This window comes from Balaenoptera borealis (genome assembly GCF_965194805.1).
Source record: "Balaenoptera borealis genome assembly, chromosome: 12".
In the NCBI taxonomy this organism is placed as follows: domain Eukaryota; kingdom Metazoa; phylum Chordata; class Mammalia; order Artiodactyla; family Balaenopteridae; genus Balaenoptera; species Balaenoptera borealis.
The window spans coordinates 70,828,520-70,849,101 of NC_138869.1; the positions used below are offsets into that span (position 1 = coordinate 70,828,520).

The 20,582-nt window shown below is 34.8% G+C and overlaps 1 protein-coding gene across 5 annotated transcripts in view; it reads right to left on the bottom strand.

The window, feature by feature from the left end:
• The window catches only part of SRPK1 (SRSF protein kinase 1), a 91,985-nt gene that overhangs the window by 33,531 nt on the left and 37,872 nt on the right, over nucleotides 1–20,582 (bottom strand). For all 5 annotated transcript variants that reach the window (XM_082346680.1, XM_082346681.1, XM_082346679.1 and 2 more), the window contains exons 3-6: nucleotides 4,346–4,464; nucleotides 3,200–3,308; nucleotides 2,192–2,279; nucleotides 1,027–1,114 (exon numbers count right to left, since the gene is read on the bottom strand). In XM_082346680.1, the coding sequence (XP_082202806.1) occupies nucleotides 1,027–1,114; nucleotides 2,192–2,279; nucleotides 3,200–3,308; nucleotides 4,346–4,464 (404 nt within the window). The remainder of the gene's footprint in view (nucleotides 1–1,026; nucleotides 1,115–2,191; nucleotides 2,280–3,199; nucleotides 3,309–4,345; nucleotides 4,465–20,582) is intronic.

A 20,582-nucleotide genomic window follows, 5' to 3' on the forward strand; every position in this document is an offset into this window, starting at 1 on the left:
ATTTTAAAATAGTTTATAAACAGGTTTCAGACTCTCCAATCCAAGTGAGATTCTTCTTCATCTTTCATTCTGAAAAATGTGATAGGCCTTTACAAGCATAGCTGTTGCAACAACCTTTCAATTACTTCGGTGCATGTCACTCTGATATTAACCTGTGGGGAAAAAAACAGCTAACATTCCTTCCAACTTTAAAATTCTAAAATTCTGGATCAAAACATAAAACAAGTCAGTTTTTCCATTATGACAGAATGTGAACAATTACACCTGTTTAGATTTTAAGCATACATGTACAGCCTCTTAAATACTGAGATAAAATGCATTAAATTCTTGTTTACCCAGTATTTCTTTCTTTCTTTTAAATTTTAATTAATTAATTTATTTATTTTTGGCTGCACTGGGTCTCCATTGCTGCGCGTGGGCTTTCTCTAGTTGCGGCGAGGTGGGGCTACTCTTCGTTGAGGTGCGGGGGCTTCTCACTGCGGTGGCTTCTCTTGTTGTGGAGCACGGGCCCTAGAGTGCGCGGGCTTCAGTAGTTGCAGCTCGCAGGCTCTAGGGCACAGGCTCAGTAGTTGTGGCGCACGGGCTTAGTTGCTCTGCGGATCTTCCTGGACCAGGGATCGAACCCATGTCCCCTACATTGGCAGGCAGATTCTTAACCACTGGACCACCAGGGAAGTCCTTTACCCAGTATTTCTCATTAACTCCATTAAAATTTCTGTGCTAATTGATAAAAATCATAGAAACTACTTACTAGCACAAGGTTCTTTTTTTAAAAAGTTTCTTTTGCGTTTGGTTTTAATTTGCCTGAAAAAAGGAAAAAAGTGTAAAGCCAATAGCCTAAAAAATCACAACATACAAAGAGAGACCTGATTCATATCTGTGTTCAAAAGTTTACAATAAAATAAAGTAATTTGATTATAGTTTGTTTTGAGAGAAGAGACCAATGTTACCTGTACAAATCTCGTTCCTTTCTTTGGGATAAAGTTATTTCATGATTTGTTTTCAAATAGGTTTTAAAAAGGATACGTGTTCCATTAACTCCTGATATTTTAAAGTCATCTAGTAGTTGAACAACCATTTCTCTATTTGGATCATTAGGATCTGAATTGCGAACCTACAACAGGGAAGAAACAATGCTTAGCAAAAGGGAAACCATAGAAATAAACCAAATGGTGGTGGGGGAGGGGATATCTGCAGCAAATATAACAAAGGATTACTCCAAGAAAGAGCTCATACAAATCTATGAGACAAACATAAAATTTTAATAGCTCAAACAGACAAAGAACTTAATATAAGCAGTTCACAAAAGAAAACACAATCAACAAAGACTATTGTTTAATTATACCATTTTGCTACTCCCAAATTAACTGCTAGTTACCAGGCCAGGAGGAATTCAGGAGCTTTTGCAGGATGCAATCAACCATTGCACTAACCATACTGTTTATTCAGCCTTCATTTTTTTTCATAGAAAAACTTTGAGGGAAGGAAGCAGTACACTGATTTACTTTGGGGCATGAGCTCCTTATCTTATCACAGACTGGCACTTTGAAAAGTACTTCCTCGGAGCTCTCCTGGTCTAGCTTCCTTACTTTACGAATGAAAAACCTAAGGCTCAGAAGAAATAAAACGATGAGTTGAAGGATATATTCGGATAGAGCTGGCCCTAAAACTCATGTTTTCTAACTCTGAGTTTAAGCTCCTTCTACTACACTGACACTTACTAATTTGTAACAAAACTGAAAATAAGCTTTTGATAATATTTACCTAAGTTTCCAGGTAATAAAGGAAATTAGTAAATATAGTGCTTATTTTTATATATCTGTATAAGATTTTAAAACAAAATAGATATTATATATTTATTCACACAACTTTTCTTTTAACCATAGCAGGAAAGAAAAACATTCTTTGTGCTATCTGGCACATGAAACATACTCAATAAACATTTTTGTTTATTTGCAAGGTTTTTTTCCATTGTATATGTAGGGAAAATTCCCATCGCAGCATATTCCACCAGTTCCCTACCCCATACACAGGATGTGTAAATATTGTCTTCCTCTACCTCTTTAAGGATACTAGAACTTTACAGTAAAAATTAGCCATGCCAAAGAGTATACACTTGGTATATCTTAACTGAATAAAACTTCATTTATTTATAATGCTTTGCAGCTCACACATACAATCTAATACTTACTGATTTCAGCAACCGGATTTCATCTAGTGCTGTTTCGGTATAATGTTCAGCACTTTTAACTACTTTCATTGCCACAAACTTCTTCCCCCTAAGAAACAAACAGGCGATTAAGACTAAATGCTCTACCTTTATGTTAGGAAGCTAAGATTTAACTATAACTGGGAGACAGTGACAGAAGTACAAATATTGACTTCATATTCCCTGTACTCAAACACGAACTACTACTATGGGATCACCTGTACCTGTTAATAGCACTAACTGGCCAAATTTAACTTATGAGAAGAAGAAAATCTGTTCCTGGGTAATGTCAGTCACCAAACATTTCCTCTAAGTTAAAATCTACTTTCTGAATGCTCCGTGAATCCAAGTAAAACCATGAAGTGGGGATAAATAAGGGGGAAAGCTCCACCAAATCAGAAGTATTCTGTATATCTGTATAGCAAAACCTAAAAGGTTAAAAGCTATAATACTTTCCTCTAAGAAGCCAGAAGAAATACTTGGGTGAAAAACTGATAAAAAAATTAAGCACATAGATAGCAACTGCTGTCTCACCAAAGATAGATGGTATACTTTTAGGTAAACATCCAATGTTAATTGCCTGTGATTTTTATGTAGAGAAGTTTTATACTGTATGGTTAAACAAATCTGTTATCAAAACAAAATACAAGAAAATAAGTAATTTCACAAAGGTTGGTCTAGGGCATCATCTAAAAATTTAGCTCTACTCCAATGAGAAAAACTATGAACTTACATACTACACTTTCTTTGGGTATTTGTAATGTTTTGAATTTGGGAGTTTCAAGCGCCTTACTGATACTAATTTAATCAATCTTGTGTCTCCTCTAAGCTGACTCTTCATCTGAGGAAAGTCATTTGCCCAAGAACATCAAGATTCTCAGTAATAAGATTCTTATCAAGAAATCAGTCTAGAGCTTAGACTAAAAGTGGAAAATCAGACACAAACATTTAGGAATCACCTAATTCTCTTGCAGGATCACTAAAACTTACTGAATATCCCATGATAACCACACTGTTGAAAAGTGTCCCCAGCCCAACTTTCGGATCACATGATATCTCCCATTAAATAGATCTCCGATTTTCACAAGATGATAACCTCCTGGAAGAAACAGGGGGGAAATAGTCAGTTAAGTAGTAGGAAAAGGTATCTCACAACACATTTTTCAACATCTATACACCTTTTAGCAAATAAAAATGGTTTCTTCTAACGCAACCAATTCAACAAAAGAAAATGTTAAGTCAAGTCAGCAACACAGTATTATTAAGCTCATGTTACAAAAAATATCTTAAAGAATAAGAGTAATGATTTAGAGTGAGCAAGTGATGCTTTGTGGAACAACCAATGATTACTTAAAAAAATAAGTCATCCTCAAACAAAAATAAGGTTATGTTTCACAACATTCTTGCCCCTCAGTAATCCAAGATTTATCTAAACATATAAATCTATTTATAGTTGTAGTCTCAGGATGTTTTTTTAGGAGAGAGATTAATGAATTCCATTTATTTAACTTTAAAAAAAGAAATTGCTTTTCTAAAACATAAAAACCAGGAAGGCCTGAAAAGACTGCCAACAGTGGCAGGAATCAAGGGATTTAAACATGCATCTCTGCCTACTGAGAAGAACCAGGTTCTCCTCAATGGTTAAGAGATATTCTGTTATAATATCCTACCCAAGAATCCTGGAAAGTTTCATAAAAGAAACAGAAAAGATAATAGGCAACCTTATGACACAGTTTAAGTATCTATAATTCCAGTTTAATGTATCTTAGCAATCATCACTTTGAGAAAAGAGTAGTGAAAGGTGTTTTTCAAAAGTCTACATACCAAATCTTACCACTGGTTACTTCTGGGTGACAGCATTATAGACGGCTTTTGTTTTCTTTTTGTTTAACATATTTCTGAAATTTTCTAAGGTAAATATGCACTATCGTTTTTAAGGAGTAGAAACAAATTTAATTTAAACTAAGCTTTAATTAAGTCAAAGTAAAAGGAAATACTAATTCCTATACTTAGAGAAAAGGATGCAATAAGCAGAAAGCATTAATACTGTTTACGCTGATAAACCAAATATTCAAATGAAAAACTGCATATACATGGATCACATCTTACTTAGTATCTCCTCACAGAAAATCTTACCTTTACAATAATCATTGGGATCTTCCTGCTCATCATCATCAGATCCCAGAATCTCCTCTTCCTGCTCTGGGAGATCACTCTCAGAGTGGGGAGCAGAGCCTCGGTGCTGAGTTTCAGATCTAAGAAATAATACAAACATGTTCATTCCATATGGACAGAAGAAAACAGGACCAATTAACAGATACTACAAACAGAATGTTATGTAGTGGCAGCCTAGGAAAACATTACCTATCACTTTACCTCATGTTAGGAAAATATTAGCCTTAAAAAGTCAGTACATGACTAAATAAAATCTGGAAAATATATAAAAGTACAAAGGGAAAAAATTACTTGAATCTCAATGTCCAAACAAAATTGCTGATAAAACTACTAGACCTTCTTCCAGTAATCTGCTGTATTTTTATAAAAATATATATCGGTAATCACATACTTGATAAACAAATCTGTATCCGGCTTTGCCTATTATACTGTAAACTTTCCCCCTCATACCTATGCAATCTCTTAAGTCTTACATATTTCCCATAGAAGTATCACTATTTACTCTGGTACATTCTGCTCAGCTGGACATTTGTTTCTAATTTTTCACTACTAAAAAATAAAGCTGTTGAGTATTTTTAGATAATCTTTATTCTGTATTTAGAATTATTTCCCTAAAGTTAAACTACCAGATAAAGATAGAAACATTTCCCCTATTTATAAAAATAACATGTTAGGACTTCCCTGGTGGTGCAGTGGTTAAGAATCCGCCTGCCAATGCAGGGGACACGGGTTTGATCCCTGGTCTGGGAAGATCCCACATGCCGCGAAGCAACTAAGCCTGTTCGCCACAACTACTGAAGCCTGCACCCTAGAGCCCACATGCCATGTGCCACGAGCCCATGCACTGCAACTACTGAAGCCCGTGCGCTCTAGTGCCCGCATACCACAACTACTGAGGCCGTGTGCCACAACTACTGAAGCCCATGCACCTAGAGCCCATGCTCTGCAACAAAAGAAGCCACCACAAGGAGAAGCCTGCGCACAGCAGTGAAGACCCACTACAGCCAAAAATAAATTAAAAAAAAAAAAAGTTAAATGTAGGAAATTTGGAAAATAATTATTTTGTTAGATCTCTACTCTGAACATATTAACACTTTGGACTATTTCCTTCCAGTCTGTGGCCATGAACAGTTTTTAGGATTATTACATAGTATGACTTTTCTGATAGGGTTGTAGTGAATTACACCTCCAGCTACATATGGGCTTCCAGTATTTAAGTATTACTAAGTTCAGAAAACTTAGCTTATTTAACAGGTAAAAATGGTATCTCATTTTATAATGTATTAAACACTTCCAAATTGATTCCTTTCTCTACATGCTGTCAATTAGTCATATCAAAATTTTTGAGCACTGAGTAGTAGTTCAGGAGGCAGAAAGACTTGGATTTGCATTCAGGCTCTGACACTTATTAGCTGCCTGCTTCGTAAAGCTTTAAGCAAAAGAAACAGTGTCCATAGCACTCTTTTCAGTAGTTGTAGGAAAAGGAATTTTAATTCCCATTTTCCAGTATTTTATTTGTGTTTTCAAACCTGTTTCATCAGATTGTTTTTTCAAAAGATTCAATTTAACAGAAAATTATAATAGCAGAATCAGTTACATGGGCTGTTGAGACCTAAGAAATACCTTGGCAAGCATGACTAGATTTAGATTTTTGGTGGCCATTCCAACCTGCCTCAATTCTTGGTACTTTTTTGTCCCCCAGAGGATACAAAAGTAGTTATAAAACTGCAGGATTCAATGTGTTCATTCTCAGTGAAAACATGTCCTTGGGAAATTTATTCAGTATGGAACTACCTGGCTTACTTTCCTAAGTGGAAAAATAATGAGTCTGAATGAACATTTCCAAATTTATGATTAAGACATGTTTCTAAAACAAATTCTCTGATTTCAAACTTGTTGCCTTTTGCAATTAAAATTTCATTTTAAGAACTACAATTGAGAAATTTTTGAAAAGTAGTGAAATATAAGTAGCAAAAAACAGACATGAAAATGCTGGAATATTACAATTCCACAAGTATCATGGGAGTAGTCAAGTTAAAAATTTATTTTTTAAAGATTCGCAACATTTTTGGAAGAATATGTATTTGTGAAGTTGTTTTTAGTTATAAAACCGAACATTATTAAGTATCATTCCCAGTTCAAGGATTCAAAAAGGAATTATAAGTTCCAGGTCTCAATGTAAAATACAAGTCTCTATCCTGACCATGGCTGGTACAGAAGAAAATCCTGTCTCATTCTAAATCAATAAGAGAAATTGATCAACAAAAGGGGAAAAGATCCAATTTTTAACTTTTAAATTTCATTAAAAAATACACTTAATTTATATTTATTAATTTTAAGTATATACATAATGTCTTAAATGTTCTGTCATCTCTGTGTGTGTTGGATGTCCTGTGTCCTCAATCCCACAGTCTTCCTCTATCTTGATTTACTCCATTTTCATAGTGCACATTTATCAGTAACTTCTGGAGAATGAGTGCATGGGAGGTAAATTTATTAAGATCTCTCCTATCTTTATTTTATTTTATTCTCATCCTTGACTGCCAGTCTGGGTATAAAATACACTGCTCTGTTGCGTTCTAGCTTTCAGTGGTGCTGTTGACAAGTCCATCAATGTCTTCTGAGCTTTGAAATAGGGCTTGTTTTTCTCCCTGGAAGGTGTTTTTTGTTTGTTTTTTGTTTTGAAGGACCTTCTCTTTAATCCCCATGTTCTGAAATTTCCAGAGTGGCTTTTAAAAAAATCCATCTTGCTAAGTACTGTCTATGTACTTGCAAAATAGAGATTCATTCAGTTGAGAAAATTTCCTGTAATTCACTGAAAATTCAATCTTCTTCATATTGTCTACTCTCTCTGGAACTTTTCCCCCTCCAGATTCTGGATCTACTGGTCTACTTCATTAATCTTCTTATATTTTCTCTTATTTATGCATCTTTAAGTTTTTCATTCTACTTTCCAGATTTATCTTCCTAACTTGTATTATCCTTTAAATTTCTACCGTATTTTAGTTTCCCATACTTTTTTTTTTCTCTCTTGAACATTCTTTTTCGACAGACTCCTATGCCTTCTTTTCTCTTCAGGATATGATTATAGTTTTTAAGTTTCCTTCTGATCCCTGCATTGTCTTGGCTTTCTCAAACTGCCCATGTTTTACTAATGCTATGCTTTTTATACATGATGTCAATCAATGAACATCAGACAACTGAAAAAAGCCTCTGTCAGAGAAAGGCAAAAATGGCCTGGCAACCACAAGCCCCTCACGTTAAATATTGCCTTTTAATGACATTCTCAGTCTAATTTTTTCCCAGCCTCGTGCCAAAACACACACACCAGTTTTACTGACTAAAGGTCCCAGTTTTAGACATAAAGAATAGACTTGTGGTTGTCAAGCAGGAGTGGGTGGGAGAGGGATGGGCTGGGAGTTTAGGATTAGCAGGTGCAAACTATTATATATAGAATGGATAAACTACGGTCCTACTGTATAGCACTGGGGACTATACTCAATATCCTCTGATAAACCATAATGGAAAAGAATATGAAAAAGAACATATTTATACGTATAACTGAATTACTTTGCTGTACAACAGTAATTAACACAACACTGTAAATCAACTATACTTCAATAAAATAAATTAAAAAAAAAAAAGCCGGGCTTCCCTGGTGGCGCAGTGGTTGAGAATCTGCCTGCCAATGCAGGGGACACGGGTTCGAGCCCTGGTCTGGGAGGATCCCACGTGCCGTGGAGCAACTAGGCCCGTGAGCCACAACTGCTGAGCCTGCGCGTCTGGAGCCTGTGCTCCGCAACAAGAGAGGCCGTGATAGTGAGAGGCCCGCGCGCTGCGATGAAGAGTGGCCCCCGCTTGCCACAACTAGAGAAAGCCCTCGCACAGAAACGAAGACCCAACACAGCCAAAAATAAGTAAAAAAAAAAAAAAAAGCCTCTGTCAGAAAGACAAAAACCAAAAACAAAAAGAGAAAATTTGAGAAAACAGAGATAGTTACTATTAGATAATGAGGATAAGACGATGACATGATTAAAGAGCTCAAAACCACTATAACTTTGATTGATGGTTGTTATAATAGTATAAAAAATCTGAAGAAATATTACAGAAAGAAATTTCAGCTTATTAACATTTGAAACTGAAAACAATTCTTCCTAGAACAAAAAAGGAGAGTTCTAAAATAGTTTCAATCTGTGATTTTAAACTCTTCATATCTATTTTCATGCCTCAAGTATTTGTTATTCATATTCAGAAGACAAAAACTGTATCAGTACTTTAAAGCTCTCAAAGCATATAAAATTTAACCCAGTACCATCTACAAAATCTCTAATATAAACTGAAATGGACAACAGATCTAATTTTAATAGCAGTATGCTTCCAAAGGAGTCAATTTATAACCTGATCAAAACACCAGAATGTTAGAAATAGGAATGTATTTGGCTGCGGTACAGAATAGAGCCAAGGCAAAAATCTGGGAGAAAGGCAGAAAGTAGCGGAAAAGCTTGACAGATTTGACACGGGAACTCTGGAGTGTGAACAAAGAGATGATAAAAGCCAAATTAGAGTGTTCTCTCTTATTTCCGAGGATCCTTTCAAGATTCCATTTCTGGTATAATCATCACTAATCACCCAAATAAATAGTAAAACCAAAGTACCAAACAAAAATTTACTGAATTTTTTGCAGACAAATATTATATATTCATAACTATCATAAATATGCTATTTACGAGTTTTCACTTAAACATTTCATGAATTTATATACTCAAACTAGCCACGTGAGCTCCCCGCTCCCGTTTTCTAAAGAATAAATGAAGAAATTCTTACAGCTCAAAACAAAAACACTCTGCAAACTCTATTCTGACTCACTAAAATTGGTTTATAACCTACTAGTGGGTTGGGTTTGAAAAATACTGTCCTAGAAATTATCTTTAACTTCTTTAGTGAGATGTAATTCACATGCCATAAGCTCACCAATCTAAAGTGTACAGTTCAGTGGTTTTAGTATATTCAGAGTTGTGCAATATCACCACAATCTAAATTTAGAACATTTTCATTCCCCCCCCAACCCCAAAAGCCCCAAACCCATTAACAGTCACTCACCATTACACTCTTCCCCCAGACTCTGGGAAACACTAGTCTACTTTCTGTCTCTATGAATTTGCTTATTCTGCATATTTCATATAAACGGAATCACATATTATGCAGTCGTTTGTGACTGACTTCTTTCACTTAACATGTTTTCAAGGTTTATCCATGTTGTAGGATGTATCAGTACTTCATTACTTTTTATGGCTGAATAATATTCCATTATATGGATAGACCACATTTTAATTTATCCATTAGTCAGCTGATGGACATTTGGGTTGTTTCTACTCTTTAGCTATTATGAATCTTGCTGCTATGAACACCCTAGAAGAAGCATATACAATCGTGTTCAGAGCAGCACTGTTTGTAATAACGAAAAGCAGGAAACAACTAAATGTCCATCAAGAGGAGAATGAGTAAGTTATAGTATTTTGATATAATAAAATATTATACCCAACAGTGAAAATGAATAAGCTACAAGCATCAGCTTGAATAAACTGCACAAACATAAGATGGAATGCAAATAGCAAGCTGCAGAATAAATACAATGCATCACCTTCAATCAAATTTTTAAAACATACAAAACAGCCAATATATAGTTAAAATATAAAGAATTACACAACTGCAACTAGTAGGTAAATAAATCCTAGAGCTCTAACACAGTACAGTGATTATAGACAATAAAACTGTATTACGAACATAAAACTTTCTAAGAGACTAGATCTTAACTGTTCCCACCACTGGAAGAAATAATAATTATGAGATGGAACAGAGGTATTAGCTAATACTACAATGGCAATCATAATGTAATATAAATCCATCAATGTGATATAAATCCACCAAATCAATAGGTTGTACACTTTAAACTTACCCAATATGTCAATTATATCTCAGTTTTTAAAAAGCTGAGAAAAAAGAATGAAAAACAAAACCACAACACAAAAGAAATACAGGATAAATTCAGGATAGCTATTAATTCCACAAGTGAACTATAATATAGAGATATGATCAAGGAGGAGTACAAGTGGGCATCACCTGTACAGCAATGACATTTTCTTAAGCTGGGTAGGAGCTACCATTTTATTATTTATTATTTTATTCTTTTTTCTTTTTTTGTATATCTCAAATATTTTGTTTAAAAAATATTGGCTCTGATTGCTTTCAAGTTCAAGTATGAATCTAACATATGGTTGGCTTATTGAGATTTTGCTAAAACATTATCAGACACTTAGGAATCTTATTGACCTGATCCATCAAGTTATCCCAAAAAGTAACTTTATATTGCCTCTCTCAGTTTAATCACGGCTTTATCACAAAATACAAATGGTGGCAATGGGGAAAGGGGAGAGATTCAACTGCATGCCTAATTCATGAAAAAATCTATATCTGCACAAAAATTTTCTATAGTTAACTTAGATTCTTCTGTTTGTTTTATGGAGAATAAACAATTCAAATAAATGAAAAGTGCACAGAGAGAATTTAAATAACAAACAAGTTCGATCTAAATTGATATATTCATATATGTAACTTTATATCCATTCTTTCCAAACATTAAAAAAAAATTGGCATACTATAGAATAAAATGAAAATATCTTGGCAGATCTTGATTTAAAGAGGAAATGAAATTTAAAATTTCAAAGTATTTAGGTATAAGTGCATTACATGTTAAAATCTATGACATACTCAGCTTTACTCAAGAGAAAAATTTATAACCATGAGTATACCAATTAGAAAACAAGAAAAGCTGTTGTTAACTGAATAAAGAGCTAGAAATAAAAGGAGTAAAATTTTAACTCTAAATTGAAAGTTAATTATTTGAAAAAGATTAATAAAATAAATAAGCCTCTGGCAAAACTAATTAAAAAAAAAAATCCACAGAGATATAACAATCATGGAGATTAAATAATTGAAGAGTCACCCCAAAAGGCAACAAGTTCAGTTGGTCAGACAGTAAGGTCAAGTGCTACTACATTTTCAACAAAGAATACCAGTTAATAAAGTGTACCAGTGCATCTCTAAGAGTTGGAAAAGCTTTCCAGTTAATTTGAGAGCACTAGCATAACCCTGACATCCAAAGCAGAAGAGAATAACACAGATGCATGCACGTGTGCGTGCGTGCGTGTGCACACACACACACACAACAAACTGAAAACTACTGGTCAGTTTCACCAGTGAACTTCATATACAACTACTGAATATTGTAATATTCACAAGCAGACATAAAAGGATAATCAAACAGGAAACTTACTGTTATTCACTATTTAATATATGTACAGAAGAAAACTCTTAGAAAAATTATGAAGACATCTGACAAACTTCAAGATGCATTTGAGACTGAAACACTTGGTAATCTAGGAATGAAGTGGAGAAAAACTTACTCAACTCAAAGTTATCTATTAGAAAATCACAGAAACATTATAGGAGCATTCCTACAAAAGACAGATGTTCATCACAATTACACAGTTTAATGGCTACTTTTCAAAGTTGTACTTGCAGTCACAGATAATAATTTAAGGCAAGAAAAAGAACCAGAACTGTCACCATTACAAAGTGGCTATTTACCTAGAAAATTGGAGAAAAATTAGTACAACCAATAAAGGGTTTTAGGCAAGGAAGAAACAAACTACCATACAAATTACAAAAACAAAAGTATTTCTACATAATGGCAATAACCAATAAAAAATGTAATAGATAAAAATAAATTTGCAACAGCAACAGCTCTAAAATCTAGAAACACACACATCTGAAGGGTATATGATGCTTTAACAAACTAACAAAAGCAAGCTATAGAATACTCCTAGATGGGAAGAATCAAAACTTTAAGTGTCAATTTTCCAGAAAGTAATCCATAAATTCAAAACAATCTCAACTGAAAGCAACATGGTATTTTGTAGAACCTGACCAGTAAAATCTTAGAAAAGGAAATTAGCAAAAACAGCCAAAAATTTTTCAAACAAGAGAAATAATTGGGAATTTGGCTCCCAGATAGCAAAATATAACAAACTATAGTAATTAAAACCCTGTAGTCCTGGTACTGGATCAGAATGAAATCTAGCCACAGACTCAAGTAAATATGAGAATTTAGTATTAAATAAAATTGCATTTCAAAACAACGAGAAAGTCTACCGACCACCAGAGCCTCCCATCAAGCCTCTTAGATAGCCTCAACCACCAGAGGGCAGACAGCAGAAGCAAGAAAAACTACAATCCTGCAGCCTGTGGACCAAAAACCACAGTTACAGAAAGACAGACAAGATGAAAAGGCAGAGGGCTATGTACCAGATGAAGGAACAAGATAAAACCCCAGAAAAACAACTAAATGAAGTGGAGATAGGCAACCTTCCAGAAAAAGATTTCACAATAATGATAGTGAAGATGATCCAGGACCTCGGAATAAGAATGGAGGCAAAGATTGAGAAGATGCAAGAAATGATTAACAAAGACCTCGAAGAATTAAAGAACAAACAAACAGAGATGACCAATACAATAACTGAAATGAAAACTACACTAGAAGGAATCAATAGCAGAATAACTGAGGCAGAAGAACGGATAAGTGACCTGGAAGACAGAATGGTGGAATTCACTGCTGCGGAACAGACTAAAGAAAAAAGAATGAAAAGAAATGAAGACAGCCTAAGAGACCTCTGGGACAACATTAAACGCAACAACATTCACATTATAGGGGTCCCAGAAGGAGAAGAGAGAGAGAAAGGACCAGAGAAAATATTTGAAGAGATTATAGTCGAAAACTTCCCTAACATGGGAAAGGAAATAGCCACCCAAGTCCAGGAAGCGCAGAGAGTCCCATACAGGATAAACCCAAGGAGAAACACGCCGAGACACATAGTAATCAAAGTGGCAAAAATTAAAGACAAAGAAAAATTATTGAAAGCAGCAAGGGAAAAATGACAAATAACATACAAGGGAACTCCCATAAGGTTAACAGCTGATTTCTCAGCAGAAACTCTACAAGCCGGAAGGGAGTGGCATGATATACTTAAAGTGATGAAAGGGAAGAACCTACAACCAAGATTACTCTACCCGGCAAGGATCTCATTCAGATTCGACGGAGAAATCAAAAGCTTTACAGACAAGCAAAAGCTAAGAGAATTCAGCACCACCAAACCAGCTCTACAACAAATGCTAAAGGAACTTCTCTAAGTGGGAAACACAAGAGAAGAAAAGGACCTACAAAAACAAACCCAAAACAATTAAGAAAATGGTCATAGGAACATACATATCGATAATTATCTTAAACGTGAATGGATTAAATGCCCCAACCAAAAGACATAGACTGGCTGAATGGATACAAAAACAAGACCCATATATATGCTGTCTACAAGAGACCCACTTCAGACCTAGGGACACATACAGACTGAAAGTGAGGGGATGGAAAAAGATATTCCATGCAAATGGAAATCAAAAGAAAGCTGGAGTAGCTATACTCATATCAGATAAAATAGACTTTAAAATAAAGAATGTTACAAGAGACAAGGAAGGACACTACATAATGATCAAGGGATCAATCCAAGAAGAAGATAGAACAATTATAAATATATATGCACCCAACATAGGAGCACCTCAATACATAAGGCAACTGCTAACAGCTATAAAAGAGGAAATTGACAGTAACACAATCATAGTGGGGGACTTTAACACCTCACTTACACCAATGGACAGATCACCCAAAATGAAAATAAATAAGGAAACAGAAGCTTTAAATGACACAATAGACCAGATAGATTTAATTGATATATATAGGACATTCCATCCAAAAACAGCAGATTACACGTTCTTCTCAAGTGCGCACGGAACATTCTCCAGGATAGATCACATCTTGGGTCACAAATCAAGCCTCAGTAAATTTAAGAAAATTGAAATCATATCAAGCATCTTTTCTGACCACAACGCTATGAGATTAGAAATGAATTACAGGGAGAAAAACATAAAAAAGACAAACACATGGAGGCTAAACAATACATTACTAAATAACCAAGAGATCACTGAAGAAATCAAAGAGGAAATCAAAAAATACCTAGAGACAAATGACAATGAAAACACGACGACCCAAAACCTATGGGATGCAGCGAAAGCAGTTCTAAGAGGGAAGTTTATAGCTATACAAGCCTACCTAAAGAAACAAGAAAAATCTCAAGTAAACAATCTAACCTTACACCTAAAGAAACTAGAGAAAGAAGAACAAACAAAACCCAAAGTTAGCAGAAGGAAAGAAATCATAAAGATCAGAGCAGAAATAAATGAAATAGAAACAAAGAAAACAATAGCAAAGATCAATAAAACTAAAAGCTGGTTCTTTGAGAAGATAAACAAAATTGATAAGCCATTAGCCAGACTCATCAAGAAAAAGAGGGAGAGGACTCAAATCAATAAAATCAGAAATGAAAAAGGAGAAGTTACAACAGACACCGCAGAAATACAAAGCATCCTAAGAGACTACTACAAGCAACTTTATGCCAATAAAATGGACAACCTGGAAGAAATGGACAAATTTTTAGAAAGGTATAACCTTCCAAGACTGAACCAGGAAGAAACAGAAAATATGAACAGACCAATCACAAGTAATGAAATTGAAACTGTGATTAAAAATCTTCCAACAAACAAAAGTCCAGGACCAGATGGCTTCACAGGTGAATTCTATCAAACATTTAGAGAAGAGCTATCAAACATTTAGAGAAGAGCTTCTCAAACTCTTCCAAAAAATTGCAGAGGAAGGAACACTCCCAAACTCGTTCTATGAGGCCACCATCACCCTGATACCAAAACCAGACAAAGACAATACAAAAAAAGAAAATTACAGACCAATATCACTGATGAATATAGATGCAAAAATCCTCAACAAAATACTAGCAAACAGAATCCAACAACACATTAAAAGGATCATACACCACGATCAAGTGGGATTTATCCCAGGGATGCAAGGATTCTTCAATATACGCAAATCAATCAATGTGATACACCATATTAACAAATTGAAGAATAAAAACCATATGATCATCTCAATAGATGCAGAAAAAGCTTTGGACAAAATTCAACACCCATTTCTGATAAAAACTCTCCAGAAAGTGGGCATAGAGGGAACCTACCTCAACATAATAAAGGCCATATATGACAAACCCACAGCAAACATCATTCTCAATGGTGAAAAACTGAAAGCATTTCCTCTAAGATCAGGAACGAGACAAGGATGTCCACTCTCACCACTATTATTCAACATAGTTCTGGAAGTCCTAGCCACGGCAATCAGAGAGAAAAAGAAATAAAAGGAATACAAATTGGAAAAGAAGAAGTAAAACTGTCACTGTTTGCGGATGACATGATACTATACATAGAGAATCCTAAAACTGCCACCAGAAAACTGCTAGAGCTAATCAATGAATATGGTAAAGTTGCAGGATACAAAATTAATGCACAGAAATCTCTTGCATTCCTATACACTAATGATGAAAAATCTGAAAGAGAAATTATGGAAACACTCCCATTTACCATTGCAACAAAAAGAATAAAATACCTAGGAATAAACCTACCTAGGGAGACAAAAGACCTGTATGCAGAAAACTATAAGACACTGATGAAAGAAATTAAAGATGATACCAACAGATGGAGAGATATACCATGTTCTTGGATTGGAAGAATCAACATTGTGAAAATGAGTATACTACCCAAAGCAATCTACACATTCAATGCAATCCCTATCAAATTACCAATGGCATTTTTTACGGAGCTAGAACAAATCATCTTAAAATTTGTATGGAGACACAAAAGACCCCGAATAGCCAAAGCAGTCTTGAGGGAAAAAAATGGAGCTGGAGGATTCAGACTCCATGACTTCAGACTATACTACAAAGCTACAGTAATCAAGACAATATGGTACTGGCACAAAAACAGAAACATAGATCAATGGAACAAGATAGAAAGCCCAGAGATTAACCCACGCACCTATGGTCAACTAATCTATGACAAAGGAGGCAAAGATATACACTGGAGAAAAGACAGTCTCTTCAATAAGTGGTGCTGGGAAAACTGGACAGCTACATGTAAAAGAATGAAATTAGAATACTCCCTAACACCATACACAAAAATAAACTCAAAATGGATTCGAGACCTAAATATAAGACTGGACACTATAAAACTCTTAGAGGAAAACATAGGAAGAACACTCTTTGACATAAATCACAGCAAGATCTTTTTTGATCCACCTCCTAGAGTAATGGAAATAAAAACAAAAATATACAAATGGGACCTAATGAAACTTCAAAGCTTTTGCACAGCAAAGGAAACCATAAACAAGACGAAAAGACAACCCTCAGAATGGGAGAAAATATTTGCAAACGAATCAACGGACAAAGGCTTAATCTCCAAAATATATAAACAGCTCATTCAGCTCAATATTAAAGAAACAAACACCCCAATCCAAAAATGGGCAGAAGACCTAAATAGACATTTCTCCAAAGAAAACATACAGACAGCCACGAAGCACATGAAAAGATGCTCAACATCACTAATTATTAGAGAAATGCAAATCAAAACTACAATGAGGTATCACCTCACTCCTGTTAGAATGGGCATCATCAGAAAATCTACAAACAACAAATGCTGGAGAGGGTGTGGAGAAAAGGGTACCCTCTTGCACTGTTGGTGGGAATGTAAATTGATACAGCCACTATGGAGAACAATATGGAGGTTCCTTAAAAAACTAAAAATAGAATTACCATATGACCCAGCAATCCCACTACTGGGCATATACCCAGAGAAAACCGTAATTCAAAAAGACACATGCACCCCAATGTTCATTGCAGCACTATTTACAATAGCCAGGTCATGGAAGCAACCTAAATGCCCATCAACAGACGAATGGATAAAGAAGTTGTGGTACATATATACAATGGAATATTACTCATCCATAAAAGGGAACGAAATTGAGTCATTTGTTGAGACGTGGATGGATCTAGAGACTGTCATACAGAGTGAAGTAGGTCAGAAAGAGAAAAACAAATATCGTATATTAATGCATGTATGTGGAACCTAGAAAAATGGTACAGATGAGCCGGTTTGCAGGGCAGAAGTTGAGACACAGATGTAGAGAATGGACATATGGACACCAAGGGGGGAAAACTGTGGTGGGGTGGGGATGGTGGTGTGCTGAATTGGGCGATTGGGATTGACATGTATACACTGATGTGTATAAAACTGATGCCTAATAAGAACCTGCAGTATAAAAAAACAACCAAACAAAACAACTAATACTAAACTTTCATTGGGTTATTTGTATGGAAATATGTTAATATAAATGTTTCAGACATTACATGAAATTTCTAAAAATCTTATATTTGTATTTGTATGGAAATATGTATGGAAATATGTTAATATAAATGTTTCAGACATTACATGAAATTTCTAAAAATCTTATATGTTCTGGTATAATGTTATAAGTCATAATCCTAGTTATTACTTTAAAATGTATATCTCAGAAATAACTAATTTTCTTGTCAACTGCATTATTATGAACTTTCATCAAATCTTTAACTGTGGTCATTTTTAAGTCTTTTGTCATTTACAGACAGTTCTGGGTGTACTCTGATGCTTTTGCAAATATGTTCCTATAAAAGGGTTTCATCTTCAAGAAATTCATGGAAAGACTCTGACAAGTACAGGTTTCTGGTAACTGACTGTACTGCTGAACTGAATGAATAAGCATTTTCAGAACTCTAATGAAAAACTGATGAACTCATAAAAGTGCTAACAAAAGATCAAGATGAAAAAATTAATTACATGGGACTGAGTGAACTGATGAGGATGAGTATAATTTTTGTGACTTTCTGTCTGAATTAAAAAAAAAAAATCCCACAAGGACTCAGAGGCAAAGAATATACAAATCAATTTTCACTGCAAAGTAAAGGAGCTGTTACAGTGGAGGATTACTGGACTGAATGTCAATATTATGACATAGTATGAGTGTGTTTCATGTTTGGTAATTGCAATCATTGTTGCTTTTGTTGTGGTCATCCATGTACAATGCTTGGTGTCAGTCTATTTATCTCTTGTAAAAATAAAATACAGTGTGTGTGTGTGAAAAAAAAAAAACAACAACGAGAAAAACTGAAGTTGTTTGGGAAAGGGGTCCTTCTAAGAGGGAAGCAGGAAGGTCAGAGTGAGATATGATGACAATACAAGGAAGGGGCCATGAGCCAAGGAACGCAGGCAACTCAACCTCTAGAAGCTGGAAAAGACAAGGAAATGGATTCTTCCCTAGAGCCAACAGAAGAAACAATGTGCTGCTGACCCATTTTAGACTTCTAATTCCCAGAACTGTAAGATAATAACTTTGTGTTGCTTTAAGCTACTAAATTTATAGCAGGAAACTAATACAGCAGCCTAGCATTACTCAAACTAATAACATGCCAGTTCAAGAAAACATTCAAATGTACTATAAATGCATGAAAAGATCTCAAATCAATAGGAACAAAGAAAAAAAACAAAGATAATTTTTTTGCCCAGTGACTTGGGAGAAGTCAAAAAGCAATAATTTCATATATTGACAAGGATTTGGAGGGAGTGGGTAGGCACTCTTTTATGCTGTTGATGGGAATAAAATTGGTGAAGTCTTTGTGAAAGGTAATTTGGCAGTTTAAAGTTTAAAAAATTTATATCCTTTGACTAAGTAAGTTTATTTCTGGGAGGCAACAGTTATGGAATATCAAGAACACAGGTACTACTGAAGGGTGACTGCTTGAAGTGGGAGTCACTTAACATCCCAAGCCTCAAAAATGACTATCTATATAATGAGGATAGTAGCTGCTATGAGAATTTGACATTTAATGTAATTAGCATAATGCTTAGTACATAGGTAGTACGTGATACATATTATCTATTATTAATGTATTCTAAAGTACACGTACATTTAAAATAACTTGTTGATGAGGATGTGGAGGAATTGGAACCTTTGTGCATTTTGCTGAGATATAAAAATAGTGCAGCTGCTATGAAAAACAGTATGGGAGTCCCTCCAAAATTAAAAATAGAATCACCATATAATTCAACAATTCTTCTGGGTATATACCTAAAGAATTGAAAGCAAGGACTCAAAATGTTTAATGGGTATAGGGTTTCAGTCATACAAAATGAAAAGTGTTATGGGGATAGATGGTGGTGATGGCTGCACAACAATGTGAATGTATTTAATACAACTGAACTGCATACTTAAAAATGGTTAAGATGGTGGGGACTTCCCTGGTGGTCCAGTGGGTAAGACTCCCTGCTCCCAATGCAGGGAGCACAAGTTCGATCCCTGCTTGGGGAACCAGATCCCACATGCATGCCACAACTAAGGGTTGTGCTACATGCTGCTACGAAGGACCCATGTGCCGCAACTAAGACCCAGCACAGCCTAAATAAATAAATAAATAAATTCGATGTTCTTTTTTAAATACTTATTTTAAAAATTGGTTAAGATGGTAAATTTTGTTATGTGTATTTTACCACAATTTGAAAAAAAAGATCAACATAGGAAAAAAAACCAATGCCAAAACACTATGAATGGACTTGTTAACAGTGCCTTAGCATGATGCTGTGATGTCACACAGTATCTAGAGTCCTAGATCTTTTAATTAAGCAGGAAATAAATACTGAAGCAAAAAAAAAAAAAAAGCCATCATTTTATTGTTAGTGTAAAATAAATGAATGTAACTTGTAATCAATAGCAACAGCTAAGTAATTTATGGCACCATCCATATAATGGAGAGGTACTATCAAGGAAAGTTAAGACACACCATTACAATGAAAAAGACAAGTAACTGGACAAGATAGATACATAGGTAGGTAGATTAGCTATAGTGTAATCCATTTAATAGCTGATTCACTTCATTGTACAGCAGAAACTAATACAACATTGTAAAGTAATTATCCTCCAATAAAAAAATAAAATAAAATAAAATGTATATAGGTACATATATTAGTATACAAACATATTGAGAGGGATTTAAAGGATACAGACAATTGTTGACAGGGTTCCCCTCCTGGAAATTGTGAAGGAATAAGGATGTGGGGGAATATAAAAGGGAGTTTTCATATTTTGTCTTATATAATACAATTCTGA